This window comes from Podarcis bocagei (assembly GCF_964188305.1).
Source record: "Podarcis bocagei genome assembly, chromosome: 3".
Taxonomy (NCBI): domain Eukaryota; kingdom Metazoa; phylum Chordata; class Lepidosauria; order Squamata; family Lacertidae; genus Podarcis; species Podarcis bocagei.
The window spans coordinates 50577266-50598492 of record NC_138127.1 but is presented as its reverse complement, the minus strand read 5'-3'; the positions used below and the strand labels follow the sequence as shown (position 1 = coordinate 50598492).

General features: G+C 40.1%; 1 protein-coding gene across 3 annotated transcripts; it reads left to right on the top strand.

The window, feature by feature from the left end:
* Nucleotides 1-768: 768 nt before the first annotated feature.
* On the top strand, nt 769-21160 carry FBXO30 (F-box protein 30). 3 transcript variants are annotated; one of them, XM_081186305.1, is made up of 8 exons: nt 769-972; nt 9970-10010; nt 10283-10382; nt 11358-11389; nt 11865-11980; nt 12414-12518; nt 12882-14946; nt 18342-21160. In XM_081186305.1, exons 6-8 carry the CDS (start codon nt 12454-12456, stop codon nt 18543-18545), a joined length of 2334 nt encoding a protein of 777 aa, XP_081042431.1. In that variant the 5' UTR covers nt 769-972; nt 9970-10010; nt 10283-10382; nt 11358-11389; nt 11865-11980; nt 12414-12453; the 3' UTR covers nt 18546-21160. The 3 variants fall into 3 exon arrangements, with proteins under 3 accessions (XP_081042431.1, XP_081042430.1, XP_081042432.1); XM_081186304.1 differs by lacking the exon at nt 11865-11980; XM_081186306.1 differs by lacking the exons at nt 10283-10382; nt 11358-11389; nt 11865-11980.
* Nucleotides 21161-21227: the final 67 nt, after the last annotated feature.

The following is a 21227-nucleotide window of genomic DNA, read 5'->3' as shown; positions in this document are numbered from 1 at the left end:
AGGCAGTCTCATTTTAGGAGGACAATGGAGAGGTACCATGGAAATTGTCTTTTATTCTTGAATTTTTACTATGTGGCAAGATAGGTAGATCTGTCAAACTCTTGAAATAATAATAAAGAAACTTGAAGCAGGGCAGACCTCCCCCTTGCCTGCAAGTACCACCATTCCACCGGCCTTCTCTGGCAGAGGAAAGGACTTTTCCTTCCGCACAGCATCGCTATATATCCCATTGCATCTGCATGCAGTGGAAATCATGCCTTTCAGAACAAATAGTCCAGTTCCCCGGTCCCTTCCCTCATCATATATGAAGCAGGGCGTGTGCGAAAGAAGCCTGGAACCGGGGAGCAGCAGTCGCTCCTTCAGAAGCAAATTCCAGAGTACGGCTGCAACAACCTTAATTCCGTAAGTAATAAGGAAGACGATGATGATAACAAAATAAAACTATTCCCGCAATAGGTGCTTGCACTCCTCCGGGGCCATTATCCTCCGGAATAATAACTTATACTAGTGTTGTAAGTTAGCATAATTCCCGGAGATAATGGCCGCGAATAAAATGCAAGGTGCCCTTGTATTTTACAATAAGGGAGAGCGACAAGGAGGTGTCGCCGGACTCCGGAATAACCTCGGTCACGCTCCCCCGGTGCGAAGCTCGCTTCCCTTTCGCTGCGTCACCGGCGCTGCCGGCCGCAAGGACTCCCGTTGCTCCTCCTCCTCCCTCCTTTACGGCACCCGCTCCCCCCACCGCCACCGTGCAGCTGGGGAAGAGAGAACGCGCGCGCGCGAGCGAGCGGCGTAGCCGGAAAGCACCGCTGCGAGCCTGCTCTGGCAAGTCCTCCGCCCCACCCCTCACCGGAACCGGATCGAATCTTCAGGGCGTCCGGGGGAGCGGGTGCCTCTCTCGCCTGCTCCTCTCTCTTCCTCCCTCCACGTTCGAGCTGCTTTACGCGCAGGAGGCGGGAGAACGACCGAGCGGTGAGTCGTGTGTGTGTGTGTGTGTGTGTGTGTGTGAGAGAGAGAGAGAGAGAGAGAGAGAGAGAGAGAGAACGAGAACACGGACGCGGGACGGGACGCGTCTTGAGGGATTTTCTCTCTGTCTGTCTGTCTCTTCTCCCCTCGGCGGGCTCAAACTACGGCTGCTCCTACTGCTGCTCCCTGCCGGCCGACAAGTAAACAAATGGCGGCTGGCAGGGAGGTGGGTCGGTGCGTGGTGTGGAGCTGCGGGGTCCCCTCTGGCTCCTGCCCGAGCAGGACGGGCCCGGCCTGGTCTTGGGCGGTCAGCCCACCTTCTCGCAGGGCTGTGAACCGGGGTGGGAGTGATGGTGGTCGTCGGGGGGCCGGAGGGGGGGGCAATGACTGGCTGACAGCTGGTGCGGTCCTTTCTGAGGAGGCCCCGGGAGGTGCTTTCCTTGGGGCAGTGGCGCTGCTGCTTTTGCCCCCCCCGTTGTGTTTAAAGACGGGTCTCAAAGGAGGGTAGGGGTGGGTGCCAGGGAGGGAGGGGGAAGATACGCCTGTGGCGCTGGCTCCTTGCCTTCTCTTCGTTGCCCGCCCCTCCTCTTCTCTCTTTCCCCTTCGGTGTAGATGGAAACAATGGACAGAGGGGAATGGACCGCCTCCTCCTTGAGCCGATTACTTAGCATGGCTACGGCAGTAATATGCGGAGCTGCTCAACCACACACACACAACACACACAGACGCCCAGCTTCCAGTGGTCAGAAAAGCCCTATTGTGAGTTGGGGTGTGTTGGTGCGGCTGCTGCAGGGCATCGTCCCCGCCTCAAGGGAAGGTGTTACACAAATTAGTACAGAGAAGCGTGTTCGATTCACCGCGGGGATTTCCCTGGGTTCCTATATGGGTGTGTGTTAAAAATAAATGGTTAAATGCAAGGGCAGTTCTGCCCTAGATGACTTGGCTCCATTGAGGGTTGTCCTGTGGTTAAGCCTGAGCCTTAAAAGGAGACAGCATCGTTCCCTATGTTAAACATGTGGGAGGGAAGGAGTATGGCTCTGCCTGTCACTTGTTATAAGGAGGAATAGAACACAATGGAAAGCGGTATTGATTCTTGGAATAGCTTCTTCTTGAAACATTTTCCCTACATATCTAATATGGAAGAGTCTGTAATAATCAATTGCCTATTGAAAATGAATGGATGGGTATAATGTTTTGTAAACGTTTGTAAGCTGAAAGCAGAATGGAGTAAAAGCTACAGTTTGGGAAAGGAGACATTGTAGTAATTGTGAAATAAGAGAACCTTGTCAGATTTTTGAAAAGACATCAAACAATGACCATAGGGACTATTGTTCAGAGAGGAATATGAACACTACTTTAGTTCTCTCAAAGAATTTCCCTGTCACATTTTGTTGGCATCTACTGTAACAGTACAGTTTGTAGTTTTTGTGCCGCGTAGTAAAAAAAAAAAAAGACAGTGAAAGAATATAGCTGGGACTTGAGTTATGCTGAAGTATATGGCTTAAGCCTGAACTTAAAAAGAGTGGTGGGGGATAATCCTGTAATAAAACATTATCAAATGTGAAATTCTTTAAGCGACATGGTTTGTATATATATCTGATAATTCTTATTTTATCTGAAATAAGTTGTTACAATTGTAAGCAGCTCTTTGAAAATAAGTCTTGGAGTCATTCAGTATTTGAGGTTTGGCACTGAACTTCTGTATTCACAAACTTTAACCTTTTCCTTCAGCTTCTCCCTACATCCTTTATTTTGGGTGCAATCAAGGGGTGGCAGATGTGGTGACTGGGTGGATAACGTAATATGTATGTGTTTAAGCAAGCTTTGAGGCAGCTTCCTATTTTTACATACTACTTTAATGTCTCTTAAAGATGTCCTGCAGTACTTCCAGAGTTTTCAGAAATTACATAGCTTTGGAAACCATATGGAGAAACTATTGCCCAGCTGTAGTACATTAAGCCATTAGATCTGTGAAGTTGTTTTTGAGAACACTTCAATCCCAACCACATTTTTCAAGATTAAGCCCATTTGATTTTAAAGGAATTTACTATATTAAATAGCAATTCATGGGCAGTAACACCTTGGGGTGGGGGTTCTCTCCACATTATGTCATACATCAGATTATATTTACAATCTAGAAACTGTGACAGACAGCTACAGGCTATAGACATGCTGCTCTATGCAACAAGCTTTGTGTTGAGCAGAGTTTGGGTGCTGACAGCTCTTGCTGAGACGGCTATTGGTGTCTGGAATCTGTTTCCATCAGACCTAACCACATTGACCATCTGTTCAAAGCTGCATGTGTTTCTCCAATCCAGCAAGTAGCAGCAAACTTTACAGCTATTGAAGCTAGATGCAGATTTTTCTCTGTGTATCATCTTTTCTCTGTGCGTTGTCTGTGCCCTAGGCCCCAATATAGAACTCTTTCTGTAGGTGCAGATGTTAGAACAGGGCATATCAGCAAAAACAAGCCAGCATATTTAGTAAACCAGTATCTTGTTTTTAAATTAAATCCAAAGTCTGAAAGTATCCATTGGGCTACAGATATTTAAAATAAAAACAAATAGGTACAAAACACACTCGGTGTCCAGAACCATAATGAAGGAATATAGGCAGTATCTGCATAATTGTGAAATATTGAAAACACATTGCCAGGTGTTTTAGCTACTAGCATTTTGAGAGAACTGACCACTTTTATAATATTTTAATCTAAATTTCATAAGCACCCTTAATTTCTATCAAGTGAAAACTAACAATACTATTAGCATAAGCTGTAAATGTGTGGTACAGTGTAGAATATGTAGATATACCTGAAGGAGCGTCTCCATCCCCATCGTTCTGCCCAGACACTCAGGTCCAGCACTGAGGGCCTTCTGCGGTTCCTTCACTGTGAGAAGCGAAGTTACAGCGAACCAGACAGAGGGCCTTCTCGGTAGTGGCGCCTGCTCTGTGGAACGCCCTCTCATCAGATGTCAAAGAAATAAACAACTATCTGACTTTTAGAAAACATCTGAAGGCAGCCCTGTTTAGGGAAGCTTTTAATATTTGATGAATTATTGTATTTTAATATTTTGTTGGAAGCTGCCCAGAGTGGCTGGGGAAACAGCCAGATGGGCAGGATATAAATAAATTATTATTATTATTATTATTATTATTATTATTATTATTAAGCTTGAAAATAAGGCATTAGTAAATGGGTGGCTATGCACCACAAGATACATGAAATAGCCTTTACTACAGGGTTGGGGAACATTTTGGGGGTTGAGAGCTTCAGTGGTTGTTTAGAGATGTGTTGGAGTTGCATTTGGGCAGGAGCACAGGCAAAACCAAAAGAAGGTGGGATCTGAACATCCAGTTAAATAAATTGTTTCAGAAACCCCTACCCTTGAATATTAAAACTAAGATTAGAGAATTAATGTTAACACAGGCATAAGTCTGATAGTGCTCCCTGACATTATTATTTTGATATTGGCTTTCTTTTGTTTGTAACTATATCCACACCTTCCTTAATGGTTTTATTACTGCCATTTGCCACTTCACTTTGTTTGTATTTTTATTCCTTTTATTTGGAATGTCACACTTCCATGTTTGTGTCCATTCATTCCCTCCCCACATTTTTAAATTACTTTTGTTTTCTTGAGCTGTTTCCTTTCGTTAATTGTGAGGTGGGAAGGGGTTTATTTCCCCCCTCCCCTTTGCAAAACAGACATGTCACTATCTGATGCTCTTAATTCGAGAGCAGCAGCAGGCAACCATAAAGTACACAAGACAGACTGCACAGTAGACTTTCAACCAAATGTGCTTATGGTCAGAAGGAAAGACAATAGCAAGGGGCTATAGGACCAGCACTGAGTTCGGTGCTGCAGTGCAGAAGATGAAAATAAAGTTATGGGTGACAGAAAAGGCAAAAATAAGGTTATAATGCACTGGTGGGGTAAATTTAGCAGTGGAGGTAGAGGGCAACCAGTTGAAGGCAGATTTCTTTCCTATGTATAGTTACAACTATCCTGGGTTTTATTTTGTACATTTATTTGGTGGTCCAGGCTCAATCTTGCAAACTCTGGATGTCTCTAAAAATGTTATTTTGAGGAAAAACGAACATCTCCCTTTTCTAAACTTACGTTAATTTCTAGATGTAATGTTTGACAAATTGTGTATAAAATACTATGTCCTCAGTGTTGTGTATAAAATAATATGTCCTCAGTGTCTCAGATTCCAAGCTATATAAGTAGCTTCTTTAGGGCAAGTGCAACTACAGAAATTAACAATTGGCAGACTATAGTGTAACGTGTGTGGTAGATTTCTCACCCCAATCCTAAAGCTGAATGTTTCTTTTAAAGATTACCTTTGTGTAAACACAGTACTGTGCAAATCTATAATCCTTAAATGCAAATAGAGATGAAACATCAATTTAGTTGTAGCATTTAACAGAGAAGGAAAAGTTTCATCTATAGGTCAGGTATTTTCAGTGTTGATGTGTTAGAATAATGGCATGGATCATCGACAATTCGTACTAATTACAGAAGTGACTATTCTTAAGATGCCAGAATTTCACAGAAACCTGGCCAGATCATAAGGAAGCCCTCTTTCCCAGTGCAGTGAACTGGATGATAGTCTTGGACACTTGCAGTCTGTGCTGCTCTGATATTTGCCTCATCTTGCTTCATGCTTCATCATGACTCCTGTGTTCCAGTTCCTGTTCAGAGATGCTTATAATTATGGCACATGACTAGTAAGAAAATCTAGGCCATGTGGTGTAATTGGGAGAGGAGAAGGCAGAAAATTTCTGGAGCAAACTGCAAAGCCTATGGTGCCTGAAACCAAATGAGGGATTGGGTATTTGGCTGGAGAGCAAAGGGCCCTCAGGCTACAATCATAATATTCTATGGATGCAGTTTAAAAACCTGGAACTTACACACAGCTATTCTTGACTTCATGGGCTTTTTTACATTTAAGTGATCAATTGTTTTCCCCCAACTCTAGAACAGTTGTCTCTTTAAGAACAGTTGTTCTTAAAGAGAACCCTCTCCCTTAAATGTTTCATACGCTACTTCTGCACAGCTGCTACATGTGAGGAGAAATGTGCAGAAACGTGTTACACATTAAATTTGACTCTTTGCTTTGGTTCCTATGCTAATTTAACCAAGCAGTGCTTCTGTGTCTGATCTATCTGAGTTCTTTTTTTCTGCTATGGTTGTGTAACAGCCTACTATACCAAGTACTTAGGAAAATAAAGCATGTGATAATGAAAGCGGATCTGTCAGAAAGATACTTTTTATCTTTTAATAAAAAGATATTTTAAAAACATATTTTTAAAACAATTATGTTTACTGAGACATTAAGAAAACCAGTTATTCTGAACTGCCATCTCAAAACTAAACATTTGTAATGAAATGATTGTAATCTAGTAATAAACTTAAAATTCTAATTGAAAATAGTGAAATAAACAGAATCCTACGTCACCTAAAAAGCAAAGACAGAAAAATAAAATTAGATATTTTATCCCATTCTTTGCTTGACTTGTGTGTAGTATATGTATGTGCAATAATAAGGAATTTATTGCCTACTTTTGAATGTGCTAAATATTGTAAAATACTTGAAAGTCTATTGCAAAAATATTTCCATTGTACATGAATTTATAGACTAACGTAACAGTAACAAACAATATGCTATGATTTTCTTCCTGTCACTTTGTTGGCCAGATACTGAAATTAATTACAGTTTCTGGAGGCAAGATAGAGGGTTTGTAGTATCAGCTGTACCAATAGTCTTAAGGTATGTAAATTTAGAAGCCCAGCCATTCTAAAAAGATATTTGAAATGGGAAATCAGAGCTCACGTTGGGGTAGGGGATTGAGATGTTCACAGCAGTGATCCCAGCTCAGACTTTAAAACTGAACATTAGGAAGAGGAAAAGAAGAGGATGATGAAAGGTGCTGACGTGGAGCTCTCAGTGTGATTTAATTTTGATCTGAATTCTGAAAATGGGCAGAAATAATTTAGAACTTGTAAGCAATATTTTTGAGCAATTGATTTTACAAACTAATCTGAAATACTACTTACTGTTAAGAGGCTTCAGCACATTACCGTAGTTTTGCAATCCTGAATTTACACCTGTTTATGAACTATGATTTGTGAGGGGCTGCTAAACTCATATCAGACCATACTTTGAACTGATACAGGTTTCCACAGTACAGCTTGGGCTCACTGTGATTTGCTGTTACATCTGAATTCAGAACCACACTTCCATGGTTCTGTCTCAAGAGGCTTACCGGTACTTCCTCATGGAGGTGGGAGTAAATTTATGAACTAGTGAAGTTGAGTTCTAAGCAGATGAAAAACACAAGAAGACAAGCAGCTCTAAAGCACAGCTTAGTTGTTCTGAAAGTGCAAACCATGGTGTAGGGTAGGTTCTGAGTTGCACCCAACACAAACCAGAATGTTTGATGTCTCAGTTAACCAATTAGTAAGAGATTACCATATCACCGACTTTTAAACAGTTATCTTAGTGTACTTTATTAAATGTATGAAACGGTTGAAAAATACACACTGACATGTTGTTAAAATTCCAGTGTTCAAAGTTTAAAGTGTAGCTATAGTAACTGGATACACAAGAAGCAGAGAAGGAGTTGAATTACACTTTGAATACCAAGAGCTTTCTATTTCAAGTCATTATTATGCTGTTAGTTGTTCATACAAACATTGGTCATTGGGTTGTTTGCTGCAGCTGGAATTTTAGTTTTGGCAGCAGACGTTCCAAACACACTTTGAGAGCTCTAGTCAGCTGATTGTAGTATGTACAATAACATCAGGTGATCTGTACCTTCTGAGAGCAGTGTACATCTCACCAGAACTGTGTGTATTTTTAGGTTTCTTGGTTGGTAACAGGCAAGCACGCATACTTCAACATCTCAGATGAACTGAACCCAGTTGCTGACATTGCCTAATCAGAAATGAGCAGCTGTTCTGCCTAGGTTTGTTCATTAGTAAGAGACCAGTATATCAGAAGCTGTTATTTTACCGTACTGATTGGTCAATAAGACTGGGTTTCACAATGGTCAATAAGACTGGGTTTTGGTGAGCAAGTGTCTAGGAGCGGGTTGAAATATGTTTCCCATGTTTGTTTCACCAGAATTGTAGTTCAACTACCTTGCTCTTCCAAGTGAATGTAGTGTAGTTAGTTCTATGAAAAATAATACTTTGAATTGTTAGAATTTTAAAAGGTACGGTGTTGGCACTTGCAGGTTTTGCAGGCCCTTTCTCTAAGATACCAGTGCTGGCAACCAGCAAACGGATTGGGAGGGGAATTCTTGGAAAATAATGCACAGGCGTTGTGTGCATACTTGCTTTAAAAAGAACTGAAAACCTTGTAACAATTTGACCACAGCATCAAATAAAACAATCCAAAATAAAACATCACTGGAGTATACAAATATAAAGTATACATTCAAAGGAGCATAATTAACAGGAAACTAAAATATTCTCTTAAACATTCAAAAAGAAAACATTACTAAAGGAAGTCAAATATAAAATGTACATTTAAAACAGCACAATTAGCAAAAGAATAAAATATTATCATAAGCCTAGAAGATATCTACTGCTGTTGCTGCCAATCTTGGTTCATGGTGAGCAGCGACTGGAAGCTGAGGCTTGATGACCTAGGTCTGCACTAAGAGGTAGCCAAGATGGTCTCTGGGCTCTTAAGCAGCCTCAGGTTTTGTAGCTAGAGTCCATCAGGGTCCCATCCTCTTAAGCCAGGTGGAAAAAGACAGGGAGCAGGTCTTGCAGGACTCTCAGCCAAGAGTCCTGCAATTCTCTGCTCCTAAACCAGCATACAAAATCATTTTTATTGGTAGAACTGAGCTAAGGGCATTGGTTAACTTTTTCCCTGAACATCACCACATAAATTGCTCTACCAATATGTTGTTTCCTTTCCTTCTTGTTCCAGTGTGCTTTCTTTGTGTTCTTACTTCTCGATCACTTCTGTTTCTCTCTCCATATACCCCTTCCTGTCTCACTATTAATGCAGTGGCCTGTAACAGCTTCTTCTTGCTATTCTTTGAAAGTACTTTCTGACTTCTAGGAATTGGAATAATATTTGTCCAACCCTGTAAACTATTTTAAATGCACGCTTTTCAGAGGTGGAGCTTTAAAAACAAATTGTTAATTATGCATATAATTCATTTTGAGATGCCTGTTGAGAAATAATAAAATATTAGTATAAAAAAGAAAATTCTACAGGTCACAATTTATGGACAGAGTTCAAATATGATGTTTGAGTAGCATTTATGGGATTTACTGTCACATGCACTGAACTGAAACACGAGATCATCACAGCTGACTGTGGAAACTGGTTTAGTACCTGGATTACCAGGAATTAAAATATTACAACCATGAAAAGAACGGCATGGTACTGCATTGTGAAATACCAACAAAGCACTGCATTCTATTATCAGTTGTCTGGTGTTCTATAAATTTAACTTACCTGGATGCTAAGTATATTTACTTTCACATATATTTTTTTATTTTAATAGAACTTACTTCCATGGAAATGTGCTTTGAATTGCAATATTGAAAATCATAACAACAGTTTATATGCCCACATGTTTTGTAAAACCCCAGTGACTTATTTGTTAAGGGAGTAGTGGAGTTTAGAACAGAAAAGTGTGTGTGTGTGTGTGTGCATGCTTATTCCATTCTGTGCTTACTGCTTTTGAAGCAGCTTCACAAAACACAGCTAAGGTGCATTGGTATATAGCAGGCTGTTTCCACAGTTGATTGCGATGTCCACACATGGACAACATCTTCTCTGCTAGTCTAGCAAAAAACTTGCCTTGTGAAAGAATGTTAATAATTTTTAAAGTTTACATTGGTGTTAAGAAGATAGTGTGTGTGTGTGTGTGTGTGTATCTATATCTATATTTTCTAATCAAGTCAGTATACTATAATTAAAGGTTGATATTATTTTTAAAAAATTAACTTTACTGAAAATGATTTGTTACAGGAAAAAATCAACCAGAACTCTATTCCAGCAATAACAAACTGGTAAGTAAGCTCTTATAACAAGGGGGCTGGAGGATGGGGGGTGGGGAGAAAACACAAGGAAATACATTGAATGGGAAAACTAATGGTGGGGAAACTTCATCAGATATGCTGCTATCATAAGTGGATGCTTTCAACCATAAGAGTTTATCAATTTTGTAGTTCTTGCAATAGATGTAATTAGCAGTGTAAGTCACTGAATTTTCTCATCTCATAAAGGGGGAAAGGGATATGATAACTCATAGTTTCTGATATCTGATTCTGTTTCTTCCTAGTTTTCTTAGCTGTGGGATTATCCTCATCTGCATATTATAGGAATGGAGTCTACACAGAAAAGTCTCATTGCTCTGTTGTCCCTTGGAAGGTCTTGATTTGGTGAGACAGTTTTCCTGATCATAGGGATGTTCAAAACCAGTACTGAACCACTTCTTGAGCAAGAGAAGATAGAGCTGAAGCTTGAAAAATGACGTCTTGCTATTTTGGTTGCGTTTATAAGTAGCAGAATATGCTCTAAGGGCTGGTGTATTTGAATGGCTTGTGAGCTGAGGAGTTCTTCCATTTGTTGCAAGTTCACTAGGTGGCTTTAGCCAAGCTGATTTTTATTTATTTAAAGCATTTTTATCCCACTCTTCTGCCAAAAGGGCTCCCAGAGTGGCTTAGAACTAGAAAACAACCTTACCCACAGACCTACAATCCAAAACAGGGATGAGGAGCTTTTCAGCCCAAGGACCACATTCTCCTCTGTGTGAACCTCATGTCAGTGGTGGGCAGGGCGAGAGACAAAAACGAGCAGGGCAATGAATGTGAATTTTACCTTTGTACCAGTAGGTTAGTTTTTACACACTTGCACACCCCTCCCTTTCTTATCTAGGAATAGGTAAAGAGGCCTGAGGTTCCCTGTCCTTGATCTAAAAATACATGGCACAGAAGGCAAAGAGATTGAGAGGGAGGAGGAATAATAATAATAAAAAAGGAAAATTCCACTAATTCTTAAGTTCCTGAATCCCTTTGGGGTGGAGCTGTATTGAATGATTAATACCCACCTTGGATTATCTGAAATATGGCTTTTTTAAAAGTTAAGCTGAATTTTGTGCATATATTGTCACAATTTTCATCTTTGGACCTGAATCTTTTTATGGCTCTCTTCTTCGTGTGTGGTGCCTGCATGGTTTTGGAGTAATACCAAGTATGATTCTTTACTGCATCTGTGAATTTCATCCTTGAATGACACATGAGTAAAGCAAGAGACTAGAATACTGTTAATGCCATATAGGACTCCTCAATGACGCCCTCTTTCTTTGGTATGATGGTATTGCCAAAGTGATGGATGTCAACCTTTTTCTATTTCAGGGACTCTCCAAATCTTAGAGGAGCAAGTTCAAGTACGTATTGACAAAATTTGGTTTATTTGAAGAATACAGTTCTTAAATTTGGTGGTGAAACATTTGGGCTTAAAATACATTTTTGGTTTCTTATGCTTTTAGTTTTTTATTGGCTTATTCAGGGGCCAGTTTTTAATTCAGAGACACTGTAGTAAGGCACATGTTGGATTTGAATGGGAGGTGCATTGAAAACTTTTTCACAGCCATAGCCACATTTCTTGTAATGTGCTTGTAATGTACTTGCAATGCACTTGTTAAGATAAAATTCAATAGTCCTATGTATGAATCCTGAACTTAGTTGGGAAAGGATTGATACAATGTGATTAGGCTGTTACTATTTATCACACTCTACTGAAACATATTCAGTAGGCCTTGACCTGGGGTCGTATTTTAGACGCATCTACCTTCAAGTTAGTTTTTATGCATTTAAGAGGTAGATATGGTCTCTAAATTATAGCTTATTCCTCATTATTAGTATTTTCTAGCACACCAAATTCTCCTGCAAAAAAAATATAAAAGAGATCAAGAATTTGGGGGTACAGTTACATTGTTTAGCATGTAAAGAACCCTTCCATCAGAGGATCTTAGCAGGTATATATATTCAACTTGTGTGTGGTATTAGACAAACGTGAAAGAACTCATTGCTCACTTTATGTTTGTTGGGAAGATACATTCTTAAACCTAGATCAAACAATTTTTCTGTAGTGCCTTTTTATAGGTCTTGTGCAGATACACAGGTGTGTGTTGGTGAAGAGCTGTGCAGGGTTCCTCTTTAACAAGGTATTGAAGTCCTTGAAAATTGATATTAGCTGATTATTCATTATTTGATCACTAGAGGGAGCTAAAATACCATTTTGAAATTTAACATAATAAACAAAGAGCTTCTTTGTGTAACTATCAAGTAACTTTCGTCTTAGCTTGAACGCCTTGTTTGCTGCATTTGTATACGCCCAGACAATATCCTATTTTTGCAAATTTGTTTTGATGTTATCTAGGGTTTGATCAAAATCTATCTTGGAAACAGGTGCCACAGGACTTTGCAGCGGTGAAGTGATTTTGTCACCATGTTTACACTGTCAGCGGGGGGAGGACTTCCTACTGTGCCTGCTTTGAGTGTGCCTGAACGCAAGTAAGTTTCAATGCTCCAGTAATTTTAAAAACCACTGAAAAGGACTAGAAATGTCAATGTGGGATGGTAGTAAAATCCCAAACCTATAAGTTTTGTGGAACACTGAGTAGAGCTCCTAGGAAATAGTTTCTCTTTTGGAATGAATGAAATGCTTTTGAATACAAAGATTGACTGGCAAAACATGTGAAAATATGATTTTTTAATATGCAGTAGCCAAATCTCCTACATACAATGGCATACAATGTGCATACAATGGCACTTACAGATATTTTATATAACCAGGAGAGTACTTTGCTACAAGTCTGATGCTTGCTTAAAAACAAATATGGACATTTGGTCTGCTTTATCTTCCTCTTTTCCTAGAGCTGAACTTGCCACCGTGGAAGAACATCAACATCTACATTGCGTCAACTGTGTTAGTCGGCGTTGTATGGCCAGACCAGAGGCTGGCATTTCCTGTGATTTGATTGGTTGTCCTTTGGTTTGTGGAGCAGTATTTCATTCATGCAAAGCTGCAGAGCATCGCCTTTTATGCCCACTTGAAAGAGTGCCTTGTCTCAACAGTGGCTTTGGCTGTCCATTTACTGTAGCCCGAAACAAAATTGCTGAACATCTAGAAATTTGCCCTGCAAGTGTGGTATGCTGCACTATGGAGTGGAACAGATGGCCTGTCAGTTACGCAGATAGAAAATCTTATGAGAATCTTAGTAAAGATGTTGATGAAGTTGAGCAGTTAGACATGGCTCTTGCCCTTCAGGATCAACGAATGCTCCTTGAATCTCTCAAAGTAGCAACTATGACATCGAAAACAGGTGATGAGGTGGTAAAATCCAGAGAACAGACTTCTGTTGCAGGTGCCCCAGATGCTGCACTTTCAAATGGCTTGATGCCTGTAGATGAAGAGTCTTATGGTGCACTTTATCAAGCTACTGTGGAAACGACAAAGAGTTTAGCTACAGCTCTAGATATCCTGAACACTGCTACTAGAGACATAAGCATGTTAAGCTCAAAGCTTGGCATTTCACCACCTAAAACAAGTGAAGATTTTCAGCCAAAAGAGCAAAATTGTAGTAGAATGCATAAAGTAGAACTTGACTGTTTAGATGAAGATAACATGGGAGCAGTTGGTGGTATTCACCTGGATATCTTGAATCAAAATGCACAGTTGGAACAAAATGGCTCAAGTGACATTTGTTACGACACCATGCAACAGTACAATTTGAATATGGGTCTTGATACCTCTTTATGCAATGGCTTTCATGCAGACAATACAAGCGCAGATACACTGCGAGAGAGCAAAGAACTTGGTATGTGTAATTCCGACCAATCTAATGTAGCAAATGGTGTATGTAATGCTTCTCATGTTGAAGCATTGGGTTATCACAGCCCTATTCCTGTAGCAACACAACTTAAGGAAGAATTACCTCTCCACAGTTTGTCTAACGGCACTGTTAATCATGTATATCTGCCACAGTACTGTAATGAAGAACTGATACAGAAACAAATTGAACAAGACAGACTGAGAAGCATAGATGTATTTTCTTTAATTCCTCATCGTACCTATAATTTCCTTGCAAATCACTACATATCTGCACCAAAGGAAGACAAAGCAGTGGATACATCAGATTTGGAAATAACAGAAGATCCTATGGGTCTTCATGGAATAGATTTAATCACAGCAGCATTACTGTTTTGTCTTGGAGACTCTCCCGGTGGTAGGGGAATATCTGATAGTCGTGTTATTGACGGATACCGTGTTGATTTTGGGACGCAGACGTTTTCTCTCCCTTCTGCAATTCTGGCCACAAATACAATGGTAGGGGAAATTGCTTCAGCCTCTGCATGCGATCATGCAAATCCACAGCTCTCAAATCCAAGCCCTTTCCAGACTCTTGGGCTAGACTTGGTGCTAGAATGTGTGGCTAGATACCAAACAAAGCGTTCAATGTTTACATTTGTTTGTGGACAGTTGTTTAGACGAAATGAATTTCCTTCGCATTTTAAGAATGTACATGGTGACATTCATGCTGGCCTCAACGGCTGGATGGAGCAGAGGTGTCCTCTGGCGTATTATGGATGTACATATTCTCAACGCAGATTCTGTCCTTCAACGCAAGGGGCAAAGATTATTCATGATCGGCACCTTCGGTCATTTGGGGTTCAGCCATGTATATCTACTGTGCTGACGGAGCCTGATAAGAGATGCTGTTTAGGACTGCGTAGTGACCACCTGAGTAATCTGCCTTTTGAAGTTCTACAACACATTGCAGGTTTTCTAGATGGTTTTAGTTTATGTCAGCTTTCACGAGTGTCGCGATTAATGAGGGATGTGTGCGGAAGTTTATTACAGGCACGAGGAATGGTCATACTGCTGTGGGAAAAGAGGACATACCCAGATGGAAGTTCTTCGTGGCAAATAAAAGAAAAGGTTTGTATGCATAACTATACATGGAATTGCCTTTACCTATGTTTTAGAATTAGTATGTTCTTTTGTCTATGGGTTGAGGTCTCCCAAGCATGGTGGGTCCTCGTCACTGCTAATAAAGATAAAAGAGGAACTAAAAGTAAGAATTGTGCTTTTTGAACAGGAAGCCTCTAGTGCCCCATAAAGCCCTGGGCTATGATCTGCCTAGTTCCCCAGCACTAGACAAACCAGTTGTGACCAGGTTAATAATTCAAGAGTATGAAAGCAAAGCAACAAAAATGTTTGCTGCGAGAAAGGCAAAAGACCCTGGAAGCAAATCGCCCCTTGGGAACACAGGTCAGATTCCTCCCTAGCCTTGTCAACCAGTGGCTAGTGAACACCTATAGCAAAAAGAGTGGGCAGCAAAGTAATGAGAGTAAGCAAAGAAAGCATTAGCCTGTGTGGTGTGCTAATTGATCAGAGGTAAGACTAAAGCTGATGTATGGCCAAGGCAGTGAGACTTATGCTGGATGAGCCAAGTGGCACTGGACAGTGTGGGACCCTGGCTGAAGCAGGAGTTTGTAGTGAGTTTATAAAGAATTGGATCTGTAAAAGGTTATGATAGTGAACACAAGCTAAATATTGAACATAACTCTTTTCAGTAGTAAAACGTAAACACAACCCTAATAAATATTTGTAGATGGGCTATCTCTGTAAGACTAGCACATTTGATCTAAAACAATTTGAGAATAAAAGAGCACCACATGGTTTAAGGGAATGCTGCGACAAAATCTGTGGATTAAGAATGTGTTAATAATGCCCTGTACCTTTAAAAATATTTATATCCTGCTTTTCATTAAAGATTGGTTCTTGAGGCAGCTAATCATTAGGATTCAGTGTGGTTAAAATTGCCATAGAAGTTAATGTGTTTGTGGCAGGAGGAAGGATGCCTGCTGATAACTATTATTTGAGTCTTTCATTTTGACTTACTCTTGCCATAGCTTCTTATTGCTAAGAAAGAAGGATGCAGATGAAAGGTTTTCTGGTTGCCAAACCATTACACTTTAGTTCATAACATCTCACAGGCTTAATTGCCAGTAAGAACATTTCCCTCCTCCCCACACTCTTCACTTTTGGCGATAGGTGGCTAGTGTTACATCTACAGGTGAAACTCGAAAAATTAGAATATCGTGGAAAAGTTCATTTATTTCAGTAATTCAACTTAAAAGGTGAAACTAATATATGAGATAGACTCATGGCATGCAGAGCGAGATATGGCAAGCCTTTGTTTGTTATAATTATGATGATTATGGCGTACAGCTGATGAAAACCCAAATTAACAATCTCAGAAAATTATTGTGAAAAGGTGCAGTAGCTATTCACTCCATAACACCTGCAATGGGTTCCTGAGCCTTTAAATGGTCTCTCAAGTCTGGTTCAGTAGGAAGCACAATCATGGGGAAGGCTGCTGACCTGACAGTTGTGCAGAAAGCCATCATTGAGACCCTCCATAAGGAGGGAAAGCCTCAATAGGTAATTGCAGAAGAAGTTGGGTGTTCCCAAAGTGCTGTATCGAAGCACATTAATGGAAAGTTATGCAAAAGGGAAAAGTGTGGAAGAAAAAGGTGCACAAGCAGCAGGGATGACTGCAGCCTGGAGAAGATTGTCAGGAAAAGACCATTCAAACGTGTTAGGGACTTTCACAAGGAGTGGACTGAGGCTGGAGTTAGTGCATCAAGAGCCAGCACATACAGACAGATCCTGGAGATGGGCTTCAAATGTCGTATTCCTCTTGTCAAGCCGCTCCTGAACAAGAAATAACGTCAGAAGCGTCTTACCGAGGCTAAAGAAAAAAAGAACTGGTCTGTTGCTCAGTGGTCCCAAGTCCTCTTTTCTGATGAGAGCAACTTTGGCATCTCATTTGGAAACTAAGGACCCAGGGTCTGGAGGAAGAATGGGGAGGCACACAATGCCAGAAGCTTGAAGTCCAGTGTGAAGTTTCCAGTCTGTGTTGATTTGGGGAGCCATGTCATCAGAAGGTGTTGGTCCACTGTGCTTCATTAAGTCCAGGGTCAATGCAGCCGTCTACCAGATTTTGGAGCACTTCATGCTTCCTTTCTCAGACAAGCTTTATGGGGATGCTGACTTCATTTTCCAGCAAGACTTGGCACCTGCCCACACTGCCAAAAGTACCTGGTTCAATGCCCATGGGATTATTGTACTAGATTGGCCAGCAAACTTGCCTGACCTGAACCCCATAGAGAATCTATGGGGCATTGCCAAGAGAAAGATGAGAGACATGAGACCAAGCAATGCAGAAGAGCTGAAGGCTGCTACTGAAGCATCTTTGTCTTCCTGGTCATAACACCTCAGCAGTGCCACAGGCTGATAGCATACATGCCATGCCACACTGAGGCAGTAATTGATGCAAAAGGGGCCCAAACCAAGTACTGAGTACATATGCATGCTTCTACTTCTCAGAGGTCCAATATTGCTCTGATTTCATTTAATATTCTAGTTTTTTGAGATTGTTAATTTGGGGTTTTCATCAGTTGTACGCCATAATCATCACAATTATAACAAATAAAGGCTTGACATATCTCGCTCTGCATGTCATGAGTCTATCTCGTATATTAGGTAAAGGGTAAAGGGCCTCTGACCATTAGGTCCAGTCGTGACCGATTCTGGGGTTGCGGCGCTCATCTCGCTTTATTGGCCGAGGGAGCCGGTGTACAGTTTCCAGGTCATGTGGCCAGCATGACTAAGCTGCTTCTGGCGAACCAGAGCAGCGCACAAAAACGCCGTTTACCTTCCCACCGGAGCGGTACCTATTTATCTACTTGCACTTTGACGTGCTTTCAAACTACTAGGTTGGCAGGAGCAGGGACCGAGCAACGGGAGCTCACCCCGCAGCAGGGATTCAAACCGCCGACCTTCTGATCAGCAAGTCCTAGGCTCTGTGGTTTAACCCACAGCGCCACCCGCGTCCCTATCTCGTATATTAGTTTCACCTTTTAAGTTGAATTACTGAAATAAATGAACTTTTCCATGATATTCTAATTTTTCGAGTTTCACCTGTACACCAACACCTGATAATCAAACCCTCATCTGAATATATTTTAAAACCATGGTTTGGCAGTAACTGGTTAGCAAAAAAATCAATTGCAGTTGCAATGTTGGCCAGTTACCTCCCATACGAAAAAGGAGGATGAGGAGCTGGGGGAACAGTCTTGATAATCAAACTGTAGCTTCTTGATCAGACCACTGTATTGTCTTATGAACTTAGGGTTTTGTGTTTACTGCTGTACTGCCATGTACTTAGTAGTTGGGAAACACTGCTTCCAAACACTGTTATAAATGCAGTCTTTGAACCCTGAAAAAGCAGAAATGCACTTTGATAAGAAAAATTTATTTTCTAGGTGTGGCGATTCAGCACAGCTTTTTGTACTGTAAACGAATGGAAATTTGCTGACATTGTAAGCATGGCTGACCACTTGAAGAAATGCAGTTATAATGCTGTAGAGAGACGGGAGGAAGCTGTACCACTACCATGTATGTGTGTCACACGAGAACTTACAAAAGAAGGACGGTCATTGCGCTCTGTCTTGAAACCTGTACTTTAAACACGAAGAATTTACTCCAATTGCACATACACTCAAGCACCTGATGTAACCTCTATGTAATACTTTGTGACACTTTATTAATTTACTAAATACAATTTCTAGGTAAATCTACTCTGTCATTATGTACATAAATATTTGAAGTGGCATTTATTTTTTATAATACTGTCTGCTTAGAATTAATGAAAGTTGCCTTAATGTTTGAAACAATGGAACTTGCTGGACAGGGTAGTTTATATAAAACTCCTATCTGTAAACTTTTCATTAAGGATTTCTCTGACTTACGGTTCTGTTTCTTTTTATTCACTTCTAGAGGTATGCACATTCAGACCGGAACAATTGTATAAACAGGAATCTGACCAAACAGCATATATTTGGTCTCTTTGCAAATAAGGATACAAGTGAGAAGCTGAATGCTACTTAGCATTTAGCAATGCATATTTTGAACAATCTTTTCTATTTTCGAAAGATTGCTGTGCTCATTTAAGCTGACTCAGTGGTATGTAACACTGTTTCTAGTTAAGTTTCTAGTTGAGGAGACTTACATAGGTTGGGTGCTTTTGGTGTTGATGCAAGTAAGTAAGGGGCGCAATCAAAGCTCTTCGAAGTCCGTTAACAAACTCCAGATTTTAATGAAGCAGAATTCCTTTTAATGACACTTGATGGTCAACAAAGGCTGCTGCAACTAAGAGTCTGATGTAGGGCTGGGGAACCTTTAGCCCTCCAGATGTTTCTGCACTCCAGTTCCCATCAGAACTAGCCAGCATGGCCAGAAATCAGGGATGATGGAAACTGCAGTTCAGCCACAGGTTCCCCAGCTCTGGTGTAATGGAACAAAAGTTAATTTTAATTCAGACTTAAATGTATACCTAGACTAGCATTTTGGATTAATAAATTTTCTCCCATCTTCTGTTGGCAAAGATTGATAAAAGGTGAACTTGAGCAAAATTCATGTTGCTTGTTGTAAATTAGCTACAAAGGATCCACAATTTTTAATTCATTGATCTAATGAAGGGCTTGTTTTGTGGTTTCAGTGTAATACATTTTATTGTTAACATGTCTACAAATGTACTAGTTGCTTCCAGGCTATTTTAAATTGCATAGGACTCTTGATTCTGAGCACACTTTGAAGTTGGTTCCACTGAAATTTGGAATTTGCTTCTAAGCAAATGCTTTTAGGCTAGAGGTGTCATGCCATCTTTATAAGATGAAAACCTGTTCATTGCAAACAGCATATCTTAAATGCATGTTCATCTTTATCATGACTCCATGGTTTTCCAGTCTTCCATAATGAGGACACTGTGTTGAATGTTTACTGTAATTATAAGAATGCCTTTAACTATACTACCATAACTCTCTTTATACCATACTGCTAGTTTGAGCTTGTGCCATAGACTAAAACCAAGATTGTATTAAAAGGGTGTTCAATTTTGAAAAAAAGATGGTTATAAAAATGGCTACATTTGAAATGTTTATAATGAAATCATTTAAGTACTTGATCCAAGAGTTCATATGTTCAGCATATATGACTCCAATCTGGGAAATAATTGCCTTTTTCATAACAAGTTGCCCCATTTTTTGAAAAACAAACCTCAGCCTCATTCTCTAGTGCCATATATTGATACCATTAAGGAACACAAATGCTTGCTCTACATGGCTTTTGGTAATTCATGCATCTTGGGATCAGTTAACTTTTCTCACAAAGCTGCCTTTCTCTTTGAAGGGTCTAGAGAATTTTCTTTTAATCCTGCATAATTTTTCTTCAATCAATAGAACACTTCTAATTTTAGTTGTTTTAAAACTTGAGAAGGGGACGTTATTATGAACATTCTTTGTAAATTAATGTATACTGCTCTTACAACCAATAAATCTCTAGTACCCAGGTATAGACATTTCTTCAAGAATCTGTGGGAACTTGCCATTCTCCAAAACAGAGATGTAAGCCCAGGAACAACCAAGAATGTCCATTCCACAGCTTTTACAAGATACTTCCGTATACACTAATCTTTAACCATCAAATATCTCACCAGTGTGTACTTAAGTATTAACTGTGGGTTTTTTTGGGGGGGTTAAATATAGAGAGGCAAAAATATGCCCCAGCCTCTTTGAGACACGAGGCCTTTTACACTAGAAGGCTCCCTAGCTCTAAAAGTAATTGTACCTGTGAGGAAAATTGATTCATTTTTCCACATTTAGCTTTTTGAACACTTCATTCTCAATACTGTGCACTTTTACTTTGAAATTTAGATACTGTGGGTTTTTTTAAACTTTAATCCAGAGCTATTAAAACATTAATGCTAAATAATTCTGTTTGGTATACTCTTGTGTGTGCAGAAATTCAATGCAAATCTAGGATATCAGTATTTCATACTGCTATGCAGTTTTTAAACAAAACAGTGGCATGTAGTTTTTCAATACTTGACTTTTTCTCCTGTACTGTATCTTGTTATTTTAAATACACAAGTCTGCCCCAGTACTTTGTTCCAATTGGTTGCCTTTATTTACATTTTCTAGCTATTCCTTTCTCTCACCAACCCCACACTCCTTTGAATGTTTTCAGTTAATGCAATTTTTTTGCAATGTCTGTCATAATCTTAATAAAATGTATTTGCCATTTCTCTCTTTAGTGCATGCTTTCCCTTGATCTAGGATGTTGTGTTTTGTGCTAATGATCCTCATGCTATT

Coding starts and splice junctions, on each gene's coding strand:
- FBXO30 (XM_081186306.1), top strand. CDS start 12,454: ATGTTTACACTGTCAGCGGGGGGAGGACTTCCTACTGTGCCTGCTTTG. Junction 12,519..12,881: donor TTGAGTGTGCCTGAACGCAA/GTAAGTTTCAAT, acceptor CTCTTTTCCTAG/AGCTGAACTTGCCACCGTGG. Junction 14,947..18,341: donor CGTGGCAAATAAAAGAAAAG/GTTTGTATGCAT, acceptor TTTATTTTCTAG/GTGTGGCGATTCAGCACAGC.